This window comes from Oncorhynchus mykiss, chromosome 4, assembly GCF_057628025.1.
Source record: "Oncorhynchus mykiss isolate SJ-2025 chromosome 4, ASM5762802v1, whole genome shotgun sequence".
Lineage (NCBI taxonomy): Eukaryota > Metazoa > Chordata > Actinopteri > Salmoniformes > Salmonidae > Oncorhynchus > Oncorhynchus mykiss.
The window spans coordinates 38,666,440-38,683,258 of NC_143025.1; the positions used below are offsets into that span (position 1 = coordinate 38,666,440).

Here is a 16,819-nt window from a genome sequence, read left to right on the forward strand (position 1 = left end):
TGCAATTCATGTATTGTTTAGTTTTGTGTTGTGTAGTGGCTTTGCTGGCATGCATCTAAAAAATATATTTGTTTGCCCCACAAGATTGACATGCTAAAATCGGCACTGCTCACACATACAGTAAATTAACACAAAACAAAGCATGTACAGAGGCCAAGCAAAGCATTCTCCCAGACATTCACTCCCAGACACACACTCCAGGCCTATGCAACAATGCATTGGAAGGTGTGGACCTTGTGAAGAAGCTGAAAATGTCCTATAATGGTTTTTAAACATTAGACTAAAGCTGGGAGAGCTATGGGCTAAGGTTAGGACTGGAATGTCCTTAATTATAGACGGGCCGCATTACACACTGAGCTGAGGAAGTGGGCATAAAGAACAGGAGGTATATATGTGTGTGTGTGTTTGTGTGTGCGTTCGTGTGTGTAAACATAGATTTGCGAGCCAGCCAAGACTTGAATTTCAGTTTGGTCAAGGTTAGAGTTACTCACTCAGGACACACCTCTAGGCTCTAGCCAGGGATGGAAACTACACTGACGCAGAAGTATTTTTTACTCAGATACTTCTAGTATGTTGAACTCAAAGTTAATGAAAAGTAATTATTACTTAAAATGTTTATATGGTACTGACCCAAACTAAATGAGAAGTCGCAGAAGTACTACATTTTAAAAATGTATGATAACAAAAACTTTTTACCCAGCATGCTCTACTACAGGTAGATTTTTTGAAATTGTTTTTAATATTCGTGTTTTTGCATGTACATTGAGTGATTGGTTGATTAATATTATGCTACACAATGATAAATAACATACAATTTCCTAAACTGATCCAATCATTTTGATAGATTTTGGCACCCATTACTGAAATGGTTGTTCCAGTTTAAATGGCTTAGATAGCATCTGCACATTGTTCCTAATCCTGGCAGTCATTATGAAATAAGGCTGCGGATGAATAGAAATTCCAACAGTTGGATTTCCACACTCCAATTCCAACAAAAATTACACTTTGCAAAGAAGCATAATGTGTCTTACAAGCTTCCAGAAATCCCAGATGGAAGATTAAAATTTGGGAATTTGGAGAAAGTTACTGGAATTTTGCAACCCTACTAACAGGCCTGACGTGGCCTGTAAACCATGAGTTTCAGGCCACTGTATTAGGGTAATGCTAGGCCTCAAAATAAGGCGTGATGAGATATGTAATGTATCATCATAAAGAGTTGAATTATAATGATATTAGCCAAGGAACTCACTTGAAGGCCACATGTTCAAAAATGTATGAATTCAGGAACCATGTCTCTGTCACTAACAATTACATTCATGGGGGGTAAGTCTACAATTCGCTCGAGGCAAGGCACACTGTGAAATTATATTGGTGGCATGGCTTAGTGTTGGCGAGGCTTCCAATTTATTATTTTTGACCACCCGCGAGTAGAAGTGTTGTAACTGGTCTATGGTAGAGGTACATTATATTAGAGGTGTTGATTACTGGGGGTGTGGCTTTCAGTTAGTTATTTTTGGCAACCGTGAGTGGAAGTGTTGTACCAGTTTAACTGGTCTATGGTAGAGGTACAGCTTTGCAGCTGACAAATGAATGGGTACAATATTCAACAACTGTCTGTTCTCTCAGGTACAAAATTATCTGAGATGGTTTCCTTGGACTGAATATCTAACTAGCACTAACATGTTTGCAATCTTTAAATAAGGATATTTTCCATGTATAGAATTTGTTTCATGTAAGACTTTCATGTAAGCACTGAAAGTATTCATACCCTTTGACTTATTCTTATTATTTTGCTGTGTTCCACTTTAACATGATCAGGTATTGTGGGTAAAGCCAGTGACAAAAAAAAGTCAAGGGGTGTAAATACTTTCTGAAGGCACTGTATACAGTTGAAGTCGGAATTTTACATACACTTAGGTTGGAGTCAATTAAACTCATTTTTCAACCACTCCACAAATATCTTGTTAACAAACTATAGTTTTGGTAAGTTGGTTAGGACATCTACTTTGTGCATGACACAAGTAATTTTTCCAACAATTGTTTACAGACAGATCATTTCACTTATAGTTCACTGTATCACAATTCCAGTGGGTCAGAAGTTTACATACACTAAGCTGGCTGTGCCTTTAAACAGCTTGGAAAATTCCTGAAAATTATGTCATGGATGTATTTCAAGGCCTACCTTCAAACTCAGTGCCTCTTTGCTTGACATCATGGGAAAATCAAAAGAAATCAGCCAATACCTCAGAAAAGAAATTGTAGACCTCCACAAGTCTGGTTCATCCTTGGGAGCAATTTCTAAATGCCTGAAGGTACCACGTTCATCTGTAAAAACAATAGTACGCAAGTATATACACCATGGGACCATGCAGCCGTCATACCGCTCAGGAAGGAGACACGTTCTGTCTCCTAGAAATGAATGTACTTTGGTGTGAAAATATCTATATCCACAGTAAAACAAGTACTATATCGACATAACCTGAAAGGTCACTCAGCAAGGAAGAAGCCACTGCTCCAAAACCGCCATAAAAAAAGCCAGACTACGGTTTGCAACTGCACATGGGGACATAGATCGTACTTTTTGGAGAAAAGTGCTCTGGTCTGATGAAACAAAAATAGAACAGTTTGGCTATAATGACCATTATGTTTGGAGGAAAAAGGGGGAGGCTTGCAAGCCGAAGAACACCATCACTACCATGAAGCACGGGGGTGGAAGCATCATGTTGTGGGGGTGCTTTGCTGCCAGAGGGACTGGTGCACTTCACAATGATGAGGAGAAAATTTATGAGCATATATTGAAGCAACATCTGAAGACATCAGTCAGGAAGTTAAAGCTTGGTCGCAAATGGGTCTTCCAAATGGACAATGACCCCAAGCATACTTCCAAAGTTGTGGCAAAAGTGCCTACGGACAACAAAGTCAAGGTATTGGAGTGGCCATCACAAAGCCCTGACCTCAATTCTATAGAACATTTGTGGGCAGAACTGAAAAAGCTTGTGCGAGCAAGGATGCCTACAAACCTGACTCAGTTACACCAGCTTTGTCAGGAGGAATGGGCCAAAATTCACCTAACTTATTGTGGGAAGCTTGTGGAAGGCTACCTGAAACGTTTGACCCAAACTAAACAATTTAAAGGCAATACTACCAAATACTAATTGAGTGTATGTAAACTTCTGACCCACTGGGAATGTGACAAAATAAATAAAAGCTGAAATAAATCAGTCTCTCTACTATTATTCTGACATTTCACATTCTTAAAATAAAGTGGTGATCCTAACTGACGCGAGACAGGGAATTCTTACTAGGATTAAATGTCAGGAAATGTGAAAACTGAGTTTAAATGTATTTGGCTTAGGTGTATGTAAACTTCAGACTTCAACTGTGTACACAACACTATGAAGTTAAATTGGTTAGAGAAAATGTTAGAGATCTGAGGGGATCAGACAGTTACTGTATAGTCTTATAGTATTTTCTTCCCCATCCTCGTTAGAGGCAGCACATTCATCGGCACAGGATTTGACAACCAAACCCTTTAGCAACCCTACGCTCATCTTTCTTTCATATCCCAGTTATACTCAACAGTGCATCTGTCTCTCGTATCACCGTGCACACAAAGAAGACAGCTGCTGAGAGCAGAACAGAGACACATTAACAACCATAGAGCCACAGTAGAGCCACAGTTGGTCCAGGATGTCTTCAGATGCATCCCAAATTGCACCCTATTCGCTTTTACAGTGCACTTCTTTTGACCAGTTCCCATAGGGCTCTGGACAAAAGTAGTGCACTATATAAGGAATAGGGTGCCATTTTAGAAGCACACTTTCTCTGGACGGTGATTTATATAGAAGCGTCCCTGCCCACTGAGCTTGGTTTACAGTAAGGCTTTGGCCCTCCCGTCATGATGAAGCACTCTGTGGAGCATTTAATCTATGATGAACGAACAGATGTGGCGAATCTGCTGTGTGTGTGTGCGTGCATGTGTCAGCTAAAGTGCCAACCCAGCCTTTTAAAGTCATGTTTGGAACAGAACCCCAGCACAGTGCTGGGAACAATTTGCACTAGAAAGCATCCGGGGGAACATAGTGTCCTTCTAAGAAATGGCTTGTCTGATTTTGGGTGAATGCTTAAGTCTGTTATTACTTGTTTATTAAGTTGTTGTTTTAGTAATTCAGAATGCCCATGTACTGTAGACACACTACTCAACGGCCTGATTTAAAAGGCTGATACATTCACTGCAGGAGTAATGAGCCAGTAATAACGATAGGCCTTTTGACTCTAGATCCAATGGTAAATGACTCTAGATCCAGTGGTACTGCATGGTACTACACCATGAAGTATACTGGTTTAGAATGCATCCCTGACCAAGATGGCTGCCATTATCACCTCATTCTAGAGTTATGAAGGTTCATTTCAAAGGCCACTCTAGTATTGTAGTGTATCTCCATGGTGGAGGTTACCTGGCCATAGCTGCAGCAGGTAGTGTAGCACTTCGATATGTTTCTTGAAGTGTAGGGCGCTGGCCAGCTCCTCTGAGTCGATGAAGACCCGGTTGCTATGACAGCTGGCCTCCTGGCGTTGGCTGAGCAGCACGGGGCCGAAGCATACCGCCAGGTTCTGACACGTCATCTTGTTGACCTCATGGTATGACGCCACCAGCTTCAGGTGGTACAGCAGCCTCCGCAGGGTCAACTGGAGTAACAGAGACAGAAAACATGCTGGGTAAGGGCGGATTAACACTGACCAAAGACACGGCTCCTTTTAGAAGCACAAACACACTCAGGGAAAGGAAATACCTAGTCAGTCGCACAACAATGCATTCAACCGAAATGTGTCGCTTATTGGATCTTTGTTTATGCTATTGCTATTTCTCTCAGGTACTGTTATTTCCTAACATCAAGAGGGTTTGAAACTGTGTACTGTGAACGCTGCACAGTACTAATGAACATTACTGAAGGAACTTGGTGAATGTAGAGAACCAAGAGCACTGTGAACCCAAAAAGGCAACTGCAAAAGCACTTTGTGACAAATGTTGATTTATGAATACACTTCATTGATCGATTGAAGAGGAACTGTCCCTTACCCTCTCCACCTCTGGCAGGTTCTCCAGGAGACTAACGGTGTGTTCTGTGTCTGCCGGGTCATTTTCACATCCTCCTGCTCCGATACGCAGAGGTCTCTGAGCCATAGAGTCCAACACAGTCTCATACAAGTGCTTAGTGATAAGGGGGTAGGGCAACTCACGCAGGTAGTCCTTCAGAACACCTGGAGAGAGAGAGAGAGAGAGAGAGAGAGAGAGAGAGAGAGAGAGAGAGAGAGAGAGAGAGAGAGAGAGAGAGAGAGAGAGAGAGAGAGAGAGAGAGAGAGAAAGTAGGGGAAGGGAGGAGAGAGAGAGAAAGCATGAGAAACCCTTCATTGAGTTAACAGAAAAATGATCTCTGATCATAACTCTGATAATGATTACAGCTGCCAGATTACAGCTGCCAGTAAGAGGACGGCAAAGATTTTCACCAGAAAGGACACAATGAACAACACCACTGTCTGTTTGTGCTCTGTGGACCTTATCAGCTGGGTTTCATACGTTTTTTTTTTACACAGCTCAATGAAGTGAAATACCTCTTATGTACTACTTCACAAGACAGCTTAAAATACCTGACAAATCCCTAAAAATATTATCTTTACGAAGAGTCATTATTGAGAAAAGCTAAGTGTTTTCTTCTCCCCTTCTTTTATACAGCAGGCCAGACCTGGCACACACTCTGCTGGCTGCCAAGGCTTTTAAGACTCATTGTTGTGGTGGGCTCTGTTCTGATTGAAATTGGGTATGACATGGCAGCCTCAGAATGTCGGAGGTGGTGGTGAGGCGAAGAGGGTGGGGGGGCTCGGGTCTGTGATGGCGTGGGCATTCACACCTGTAACTCCAGCCACATTCAGCCTTCCCCAGGCTCAGACAAAAGAGACGAACAAACACGAAGCCCACACTGTCTATATACACTAAGCCCCTTGCCTTTTCTTTTCATGAAGGGGGAGGACAAAAAATAACAGACAAATACAGAAAGAAAATATTCCAGTCCACCTCAAAGAATTGACACGCTGTCAATACCTTTTTTCTTCTCTCTTTTTTTTCAGTGCCTAACTACCCAGCTAGCACCTTTGGTTCATTGGAAGTTGTGGGAACGTATACTTTTTTGTGTTTACGTTCTGAGAAGAAATGTTCTGGGAATGTTATTCTACCCCCAAGACATAAGACTGCTAAATACATATATATATATTTTTTTTAAGCAAACTTTGAGGGCGTTCTTCTACTCCCTAGCCAGAAGACTGCTAAATAGTTAACCAATTGGCTGCAAGGACTATCTACATTGACCCTTTTTGAGCTAGCTTTTTTAAAACTCATCACATATGCTGCTGCTACTGTTTATTATCGGTCACTTTATTCCTAGTTATATGTACATACAGTGCCTTGCGAAAGTATTCGGCCCCCTTGAACTTTGCGACCTTTTGCCACATTTCAGGCTTCAAACATAAATATATAAAGCTGTATTTTTTTGTGAAGAATCAACAACAAGTGGGACACAATCATGAAGTGGAACGACATTTATTGGATATTTCAAACTTTTTTAACAAATCAAAAACTTAAAAATTGGGCGTGCAAAATTATTCAGCCCCCTTAGGTTAATACTTTGTAGCGCCACCTTTTGCTGCGATTACAGCTGTAAGTTGCTTGGGGTATGTCTATCAGTTTTGCACATCGAGAGACTGACATTTTTTCCCATTCCTCCTTGCAAAACAGCTTGAGCTCAGTGAGGTTGGATGGAGAGCATTTGTGAACAGCAGTTTTCAGTTCTTTCCACAGATTCTCGATTGGATTCAGGTCTGGACTTTGACTTGGCCATTCTAACACCTGGATATGTTTATTTTTGAACCATTCCATTGTAGATTTTGCTTTATGTTTTGGATCATTGTCTTGTTGGAAGACAAATCTCCGTCCCAGTCTCAGGTCTTTTGCAGACTCCATCAGGTTTTCTTCCAGAATGGTCCTGTATTTGGCTCCATCCATCTTCCCATCAATTTTAATAATCTTCCCTGTCCCTGCTGAAGAAAAGCAGGCCCAAACCATGATGCTGCCACCACCATGTTTGACAGTGGGGATGGTGTGTTCATGGTGATGAGCTGTGTTGCTTTTACGCCAAACATAACGTTTTGCATTGTTGCCAAAAAGTTCAATTTTGGTTTCATCTGACCAGAGCACCTTCTTCCACATGTTTGGTGTGTCTCCCAGGTGGCTTGTGGCAAACTTTAAACAACACTTTTTATGGATATCTTTAAGAAATGGCTTTCTTCTTGCAACTCTTCCATAAAGGCCAGATTTGTGCAATATACGACTGATTGTTGTCCTATGGACAGAGTCTCCCACCTCAGCTGTAGATCTCTGCAGTTCATCCAGAGTGATCATGGGCCTCTTGGCTGCATATCTGATCAGTCTTCTCCTTGTATGAGCTGAAAGTTTAGAGGGACGGCCAGGTCTTGGTAGATTTGCAGTGGTCTGATACTCCTTCCATTTCAATATTATCGCTTGCACAGTGCTCCTTGGGATGTTTAAAGCTTGGGAAATCTTTTTGTATCCAAATCCGGCTTTAAACTTCTTCACAACAGTATCTCGGACCTGCCTGGTGTGTTCCTTGTTCTTCATGATGCTCTCTGCGCTTTTGACGGACCTCTGAGACTATCACAGTGCAGGTGCATTTATACGGAGACTTGATTACACACAGGTGGATTGTATTTATCATCATTAGTCATTTAGGTCAACATTGGATCATTCAGAGATCCTCACTGAACTTCTGGAGAGAGTTTGCTGCACTGAAAGTAAAGGGGACGAATACTTTTGCACGCCCAATTTTTCAGTTTTTGTTTGTTAAAAAAGTTTGAAATATCCAATAAATGTCGTTCCACTTCATGATTGTGTCCCACTTGTTGTTGATTCTTCACAAAAAAATTCAGTTTTATATCTTTATGTTTGAAGCCTGAAATGTGGCAAAAGGTCGCAAAGTTCAAGGGGGCCGAATACTTTCGCAAGGCACTGTAAATGGCACATACTAACCATGTATGCTGTCTATATTGCTTGTAATTGATATAAGACAACATCTATTAAGTATTTTTACGTAAATTCTGTATTGGGTCCATCAGACCTGTGAACACAAGGGATCCTTGTATAGGCTCCTAGCTATGTTACATACACTAAAAATAAATTATACTTCAAGAAGAACTTCAAAATGGCAGATGCTGTTACTGACCCAGTAGGCCTCTCTTTACTGCCTCCCTTGGTTAAGCATTACGGATTCTACAAGCGGGACCAGAAGAGTCAGATGCCTGCCTGGTGGACTGAAACACACAACCGTGACTAAAAGTAAAATGACCAGCTTGTCCCTCCATCTGTGCTCCTGTCTAAAGGGGCTGGGGGACTGGAGGGTGGCTCTGTGGACACTGGGTCCTGCCAAAGCCTCCCAGCCCAGGAGGAATTGTCCCCTAGTCAAAGGGGGCTAAGAGAGAGAGAGCGTGTCTGCCCCCCTCCACCTCACTCCCTGATTTAAGCCACATCCCAGCTGTTAACACAGACTCTGATTCAATTACAGTACAGATCTGCAAAGTCCAGACTCCCGTTGTCTATGTGTTTATTGACTACATGTTAACCTACAAAAAAAATGTCTGATTGTACATAGCAAAAACTTTATGGGGTGAAACTGAAAGTGCAAGGAAAATCTAACCCCAGAAAATCTGCTGATACAAAAAGAGAGTTAGCTAAATAAATTCAATTAATTTATGTCAGCTACTGTTCTGTACTCAGTGCATGACAACCATGAGGCTGTTTGCTGAAGTTGGTAACTTTGTCTGGGATCAAGGTTTGAAACAAAGGAAGGCCAGGCAGTGCACATGTTTTGCAAGCTCTGGCTTGAACTTTGACTTGGTCTTCCTTTTTACTACCTCTGCCTTTTAAATTAGCCGTGTGACAAGCCAGCTCTCACCGACTCCTCTTAGCTCATACATTTGGCATGCTTATTAGCTAGCCTCTCTGTCTCTCTCTCTGGCTGGCCTGACTCCACTCAAACCACCAACCCCCATACCCTCTATCTACCACCGCTCTCTGCCCAGCCTGACCCAGCCCTGCCCAACCCAGGACAACCACCCTTCCTCTCTTTCTCCCTCACGCCACTTCCTCAGCCCATCTGCAACAGCCGAATGCTCGGCAGAGCAAATTTAGGCAGCAAGCAAAAACCAACAATCCACGCTAGTGTTGGCCCTTTGTTTAATTACCCACTCAACTGTTAACTGTGTTCTTTGCTCAGCCATGCATTCAGATCAAAGCAGGCATCATACGAGGACTCCTATATGGGCCTCTTCCCAATCCCACAATGCCCGAGGGCTTCCATGGTCTTCCTCTTTTTCCGGTGGGAGAAATCCATGAGCAAGTATTTTTTCTCTTAACTGTCTATTCCCGGAATCTGTATTCATTGGTTGACTGAAGGTGACATGGCAGGAAGACTCTAGAAGTGAACAGATAACTGGTGTTGGTTAATTCATTAATTAATATCCTTCTGCATGGGAAAGAGGAAAATTGGACGCAAGTCCCCACATGTTCAGGCAGAACAAATACAAATATTTAGCAAATGAAATAGTTTGTCCCAGTTTGTCGCTGACACTAATAGAAACCAGTGAGGAATTACAGTACTTTAACCAGAGTGAAACTGGGTTATTGTCTCCTCTTGTGTAGATAATGGCAAAACTGTGTATGTGTGTGTGTTCCGGAGGTGGTCAGAGTTGTGTGTCTGAACCTGGAAGAGAGGAATGAAGGATTGACCTAAATGCACGTTGGCCTGGATGGTTGGCTGGTTCGTGTGAGGATTCTCCCCTCAGGCAAACTCACATACGGGTGGTATGCTGATTGGAATGCTTTTACTACAAAACGCACACACACACACACACACACACACACACACACACACGTGTCATACAGGTGTGTGTGTATGTCACACACACAGCAAGTGTTTTAATATATGTTAGGGGACAGAGGCTCTGATGCGGTTGGCAGTGTAATGTTACCCGTGATGACGTTGATGTCAGGGTAGGTGTTTTCACAGAGCTCCACTCCTAGGCTGTCCCTCTCAAAGGCCTCCCGCAGCTCCTTCTTTACTGCTGCTGAGCCACACAGACGGTAGAGGCCAACAACCTGCAGAAACACACACAAGCAGGTTGAATACATACACACACACACACACACACACACACAACTTGCATAAACACACACCTAGCTTAAATATTTTCCCAAATATAACCAGGTCATTCACCATCCATTCACCCACATACACAATCCGTCTAAATTGGTTCAAGGATGAACATTTTTCATTTAACCTGTCCCTCCTCTTCATCTATACTGATTGAAGTGGATTTAAGAAGTGACATCAATAAGGGACCATGGCTTTCACCTGGTTAGTCTATGTCATGGAAAGAGCAGGTGTTAGAGCAATGTTTTGTGTATAATCAGCATGACATTCATGTGAGCATTATAATATCACCACAACCCAAAATTAGTGAAATGCACTCATAAATTAGACATGACAGCAATTTATTTAGACTACTTTGCATTTGTCTGGGCTTGCTATCAGTAGCCAGCCATCAGCCATGGGTGGAGCATTGCACCCTGGGAGTTGAAATGCTCTCTGGGAATCGTAGTATGCTGTGTAAAATCCATTGTTGTTTCTATGGTGGGTAGACTATATTGCAATATAGAAGCTTCAGAAATGAGTTTCAAAGTGTTGTTTTTTTATGTCATTTTGGATGCTCTGAGTCTCATATGGTTTTGCATAAGGAAAACTTTTTTATTCTTTGAAAAAAATTGAAAATAGAAGATATTCTACTTGTTATTTTAGTACTACCGGTTATTAACATATTGGTTCATGTTTAAAAAAAGAAAGCCCACTGGTTTTTCTGTGACTTTAGCTAATCAGTTGCTGTGGTATCGTTTCGGTATCGAGTATCGTTTTGGTATTGAGTAATGTTTCAGTGTCGACTATCTTGATACTGAACCTGGTATCGAAGTCAGAATTCTGGTATCGTGACAACACTAAGCTGGACACAATATCTATAGGTTTTACAGACCTACAGGCTCCAACCACATGTCTATACAGGCTACTAGCCACACTGTTCGTGCCTGAGATCTCTCGGTTCTGTCTAGCATTTCTAAACCTCACTCCCTCACACGAGAGGGAGAAAAATGGGCAGATTAGGCAAGGATTTAGCTTTGTGCAAAAGTAAACAGAAGTCACTGGGCACAATGAACAAGTCCATTGAGAGAAAGCTCTACCTTTAGTTTAGGGTCAGTAGAAGCTCAGAGGACAGAGCAGAGCAGCAGGCGGTGGTGTGACAGCTGCTAGTGAAGAGGCCTTGGCCTTATCTACTGCACTGCTGAGCAACATACATACACATGTACACACGCACAGGAAATAAGGGTCTGTCCTCGTCTTAATTAAAAACAACAGAATGGTTTACTCTGGTGAGTTAGGGACTTTCTGAATGAACCCTGAATGAGCGAGCATACACACACACACACACACACACACACAGAGACACTGGTTGCACCCCTAACTAAGCCAATCAGTAGGGAGTGGAACTTCACAGGTTGAAAAAAGATGGTTGCACCTGCACCATTTCCAGACTTCTGACCCCTCGTAGCTTCTGATCTCAGCTGGCTATTTTTGTCAATATGTCTGGTAGAGATACTGTACTTTCTTAAAGGCATCTGACTCTACTAAACACAAAAAACATGCATTACAGCATCCACACACATTACTCGCTTCTGTGACACCAATCTGCAGTCTTTTCAGAACAGCCACAATCATCCCCAAGTGCCTTAAAAGCTTCAGAGCCCCTCGGGCCATGCATTTGTGGAAACACTGAAACGAGAGTAGTCTCCATCTAGGGATACACATAATTATTTCTAAAGACATGCTATGCTGTTTGTCTGGCTCTCTCTGCCTGCCTCAGTGACAAGTCCTATAAATTCCTGTGTAATCTGGTGTAGATCCCCTCCTAACCTCTCTCAGCATGGGCCCCTGGGGGACCACGGGGTAAAGATGGCTCCAAACTGCATCTAGTGATACATGGTCATATCCCCTTACATAAGCTCTACTATGTCTTTGACATATGTGTGTCTCTTTAAAACAACAGAGAAAGAGAACAGGAGAGAGAAATGGAGAGAACAAGAGAGAAATGGAGAGAGCATGGAGAGAGTGAGAAGGAGAGAGAGAAATAAATGGACTAGTACAAAGAAAATTAACTTGGCCAGTGGCTAAAACCATTAGCACAACACTGATTGGCCCAAATGCATAGCCACCCCAGTTAGGGACAGTCCCATGGCATGCTCAGTGTCTAGGCCAGACAGCCCCTTCAGAGTAACACTGATAAATGTCCTCTATAAGAACCTGAAGGAAGGTCTACCTATGAGACTGCTGGTACCCATATGGTCCCCATCCCCTACTGAGGGCGAGCCCATGTAGAGCAGTCGGCCAGAGGACTGATAGATGAGCTGTGTTATGTAGTGTAGGAGAGGCCTGGAGAAAGGCCCTGGAGAATGGCCCGATGGAGGTTGCCCACCAAGGACCAGCCACTCAGGGCACCTGCATCCTCCCTAAGATGGATGGAATTTCTACGGCAGCAGCCAGACACTTTTACTGCTGGGTGGCATCTCAGCTAATTAGAAGAAACCAGTGCCAAAGGAGAGAGACTAATTAGAGAGTCTGCTGCCTGTCTCGCTCTGTTCCATCTCTCTCTCTCTCTTTCTGTATCACATAAAAGGCCACTTGCAACATGAAAACAAGAAGGCCTGTTATGTGATGCATGGTCTAATGTCTGCCACTCAACCAGAATCATCCAGAACTCGCCTCTGGACATGTTCCTCTCACACAAAATGCTGAGTAACCAGGCCACTCACTCAGCTTGCTGGCTGTCGCAATATGAAAGCACTGTACTGGATATTCCTTGACAAAATCGGCAGTTGGCTAACTAAGAAAGTCCAAGGTCCAAATAAGGGTTCTCTGACAGTCCAAGACCCGTGGGCCAAATTTTCATTGTTGGACATAAAAGGCTGTAAAAACATTAAACATTAACACCGTGAACTGAACTCACCTGGCAGCCTCTCGTCTCGATCTCCGTGATGCACTTCTCAATGAGCAGGGGCAGCATGAGTCCTGTGTTTTCCCTCACAACCACCCTCCAGGCCTCCACCCCAAACATCTGTGGCTCCCGGTCCCCATTGTAGCCTCCATCCAGGGAGTTCTGCCACTGCTCCATCAGGTTCAGCTTCACGTAGATCAGGCCTCGAGGCTCCAGCTTCACCGCCAGCTGATGACTCCTGGTCACCCTGAAGAGTGCCGGTAACACCACTGTGCCGTAACAGCACACCCGGTTCTTCTTGGGTGTGGGGTCCCAGCTGAACACCACTAGTTTCAGGTGCTGGGCGTTCTCCAGCTCGATGTTGAAGGTGTGGTCCATGTCTAGGAAGGTGGTCCGACAGGTGAGCAGGGCAGTGCGCGCCTTGTTGACCGAGTCCACCTGGATGGCACAGTAGACGTCTCGGGAGTCGAAGCGTGGTGGCTTGAGGTCCTCGGCGCCGTAGAAGTGCAGGCTCATCAGGCCCGAGATGTATTGGGTGCACTTAGGCTGTTCTGTGAAGGCGTAGTGGCGGAAAGCGTCAATGTCTAGTTCTGTGCCGTGCAGCCTGGGGCTGCCACTTCCTCCTGTTACTCCTCCAGCTCCTGTTCTCTCTCCTCCTCCAGTGGCTGGGTCTTTCTCCTTCCCATTGCCTCCCTTGGCCTCTGAGGACCCGTGCTTCCCAGACTTGGTCACCAGTTCTGGGGAGTCCCCGTCACTGAGGTAGCCCCCCTTGCTAGCCGACTTGGAGGTCCCGCTGCTCTTCTTCTTGCTGTAGGTTTGTTGCGTTGACACACTGCTGTCCAGGTGATACCTCGAGATCACATTATGGCTAGCCACCGCCCCCTGCCCACCCCTTGGGGACAACCTGGGAGGAGCTGGGCCTGGTTCTGACCCGTAATTGTTTTTGGGACACTGGGTCCTTGTCTTTAAGATGCTGCTCTCGCTGGCTCCGTTGCAGCTGCTGTTGTTGTTGTTGCTAGGGGTCCCTTTTACGCTGAGCTTGCGGCTGAGTTCTGGAAGCTTCTTCATCTTCATGGAGAGTTTCCTGACAGTGCGTGGAGACTTGATCCTGTCCGGGAATGACCAGTTGAGGGAGCTTCCCTTTTTGGCAGGGTTGAGGCCTGAGGGCGGCGGGAAGTCAGGGATGGCCAGGTCAGGGGCTTCTGCTGCAGGGAAACAACCAGGACAGAGAGAGCGGTAGACATCATTTTAAACTATGAAAATACACCAAGATAATAGATTACCAAGATAATACACCAAGATAACACTCAACCTCGTGGCACTAAAGAAGGGCACTGGAAAGATTTCTTAAATTAATTTTTTGCCATGTACTTACTGTATACAGTTGAGGTCAGAAGTTTACACACACTTAGGTTGGAGTCAATAGAACTCATTTTTCAACCACTCCACAAATATCTTGTTAACAAACTATAGTTTTGGCAAGTCGGTTAGGACATCTACTTTGTGCATGATACAAGTAATTTTACAACAATTGTTTACAGACAGATTATTTCACTTATAATGCACTGTATCACAATTCCAGTGGGTCAGAAGTTTACATACACTAAGTTGACTGTGCCTTTAAACAGCTTGGAAAATTCCAGAAAATGATGTCATGGCTTAGAAGCTTCTGATAGGCTAATTGACATCATTTGAGTCAATTGGAGGTGTACCTGGGGATGTAATTTAAGGCCTACCTTCCAACTCAGTGCTTCTTTGCTTTACATCATGGGGAAAATCAAAAGAAATCAGCCAATACCTCAGAAAAAAATGGTAGACCTCCACAAGTCTAGTTTTCAAATGCCTGAAGGTACCACGTTCATCTGTACAAACAATAGTACGTAAGTATAAACACCATGGGACCATGCAGCCGTCATACCACTCAGGAAGGAGGCGTGTTCACTCTCCTAGAAATGAACATACTTTGGTGAAAAAAGTGCAAATCAATCCCAGAACAACAACAAAGGACCTTGTGAAGAAGCTGGAGGAAACAGGTACAGAAGTATCTATATCCACAGTAAAACGAGTCCTATGAAATAAATCACTCTACTATTATTCTGACATTTCACATTCTTAAAATAAAGTGATCCTAACTGACCTAAAACAGGCAATTTTTTACTAGGATTAAATGTCAGGAATTGTGAAAAACGGAGTTAAAATGAATTTGGTTTAGGTGTATGTAAACTTCGACTTCAACTGTAAGTCAGTGTTTAGCTTTTCACTTTGTGAGCAAAGATTAGACATCTGACATTTAGACACGGGTTTAAATTAGACTAATATGGGACTAAATTCAATCGCATTACACTGTTGGCAACCACTTGCATACCAGGTCAGACCATGACAAACTTCACCATTGAAAAAAATAGGTCAGCCCTTAGCTAATAATTCATTCTAGTGTTGTGTTTAATTGAATGAAATGCTGGGGAAATTCAAATTCGATTACGCCAGATCTTATTAGCAAAGGTGCACGCAAGCCACGGCTGAAACAAACTGCTTCACAAAAAGGAATGCTTCACGGCGCAAGGCTAACATTACTGAAGGCAGTCTGTTACTCTAGGTATAGATACTGTATGTCTGGTATGCATCTATAACTTGCCTAATAGGGATATGAACTTACATTCAGGAATGTTAGTCAGAGACAAGACAGAAGCTGTCACGGCCGTCTTTCAAGGAAGACCAAAGGGCAGCGTGGTGAGCGTACATTCTTTTACCACAAACACGACCGTGAAGCTTACAAGGGCTATAGTACCCCTAACAAAGACAAATTCCCACAATGACAAAAGGGGAAAAGGCTGCCTAGGTATGATTCCCAATCAGAGACAACGATAGACAGCTGTCCCTGATTGAGAACCATACCCGGCCAAAACATAGAAATACAAAAACATAGAAAACAGAACATAATGCCCACCCAAATCACACCCTGAAATAAAAAGGTTCTCTAAGATCAGGGCGTGACAGTACCCCCGCAAAACCTGAACCTATAGGGGAGGGTCCTGGTGGGAATCTATCCGCGGTGGCGGGTCAGGCCAGGCTAGCCTCAGGCCAGGCTAGCTACAGTGTAGATCAGGGATAGGCAACCTGGAAGCAAGTTTGCTGTAATTCTACACATTTTGCCATGGGGCGGAGAGAAATGTTTACAGTTTTAATTATTATTTCTGAGTGAGACTGACTTACAAAATCAATGGGAGCAGCCCGGCCGGTAATTTGACCATGATAACAAGTTCAGATAGCTGGCTGCTAATCTAATTTAGCAATCTAAACATTTTGACTGATATAAGAGAAAAACTGCTGATGCTCAACCACATTTCGAAATGGTACCTTGTGTATTCTACTATTCTTCTATGGTATATTGGCGATCACACAATTGAACGTGCATCCTGCCAGTTTCTAACTGTGGCAATGAACGCAACGCAAATCCACCGTATTAACACACATGGTATCTTTTGTCTGGCAGCAATCAAACTACAGACTGTGGTGTATTCAATTCTACTATTATAACTCGCAACAAGTTCAGACCCTGAGTTCAAACATTTTATGGGGGATTGATTGGAGGTCCTTCAAAAGTGGGGTCGCGGGCCGCATGCCGGCAGTTGCCCATTCCTGGACCGGATGCTTG

At 43.5% G+C, this 16,819-nt stretch overlaps 1 protein-coding gene across 4 annotated transcripts in view; it reads right to left on the minus strand.

Moving 5' to 3' along the window:
• The window catches only part of LOC110521786 (rho GTPase-activating protein SYDE2), a 74,239-nt gene that overhangs the window by 9,350 nt on the left and 48,070 nt on the right, over positions 1-16,819 (minus strand). For 2 of the 4 annotated variants that reach the window (XM_036968810.2, XM_090231953.1), the window contains exons 3-6: positions 13,177-14,366; positions 10,096-10,222; positions 5,081-5,262; positions 4,458-4,689 (exon numbers count right to left, since the gene is read on the minus strand). In XM_036968810.2, the coding sequence (XP_036824705.2) occupies positions 4,458-4,689; positions 5,081-5,262; positions 10,096-10,222; positions 13,177-14,366 (1,731 nt within the window). Of the gene's footprint in view, positions 1-4,457; positions 4,690-5,080; positions 5,263-10,095; positions 10,223-13,176; positions 14,370-16,819 lie in introns of all 4 variants that reach the window. The other 2 variants (XM_021599651.3, XM_090231952.1) reach the window with 1 other exon arrangement.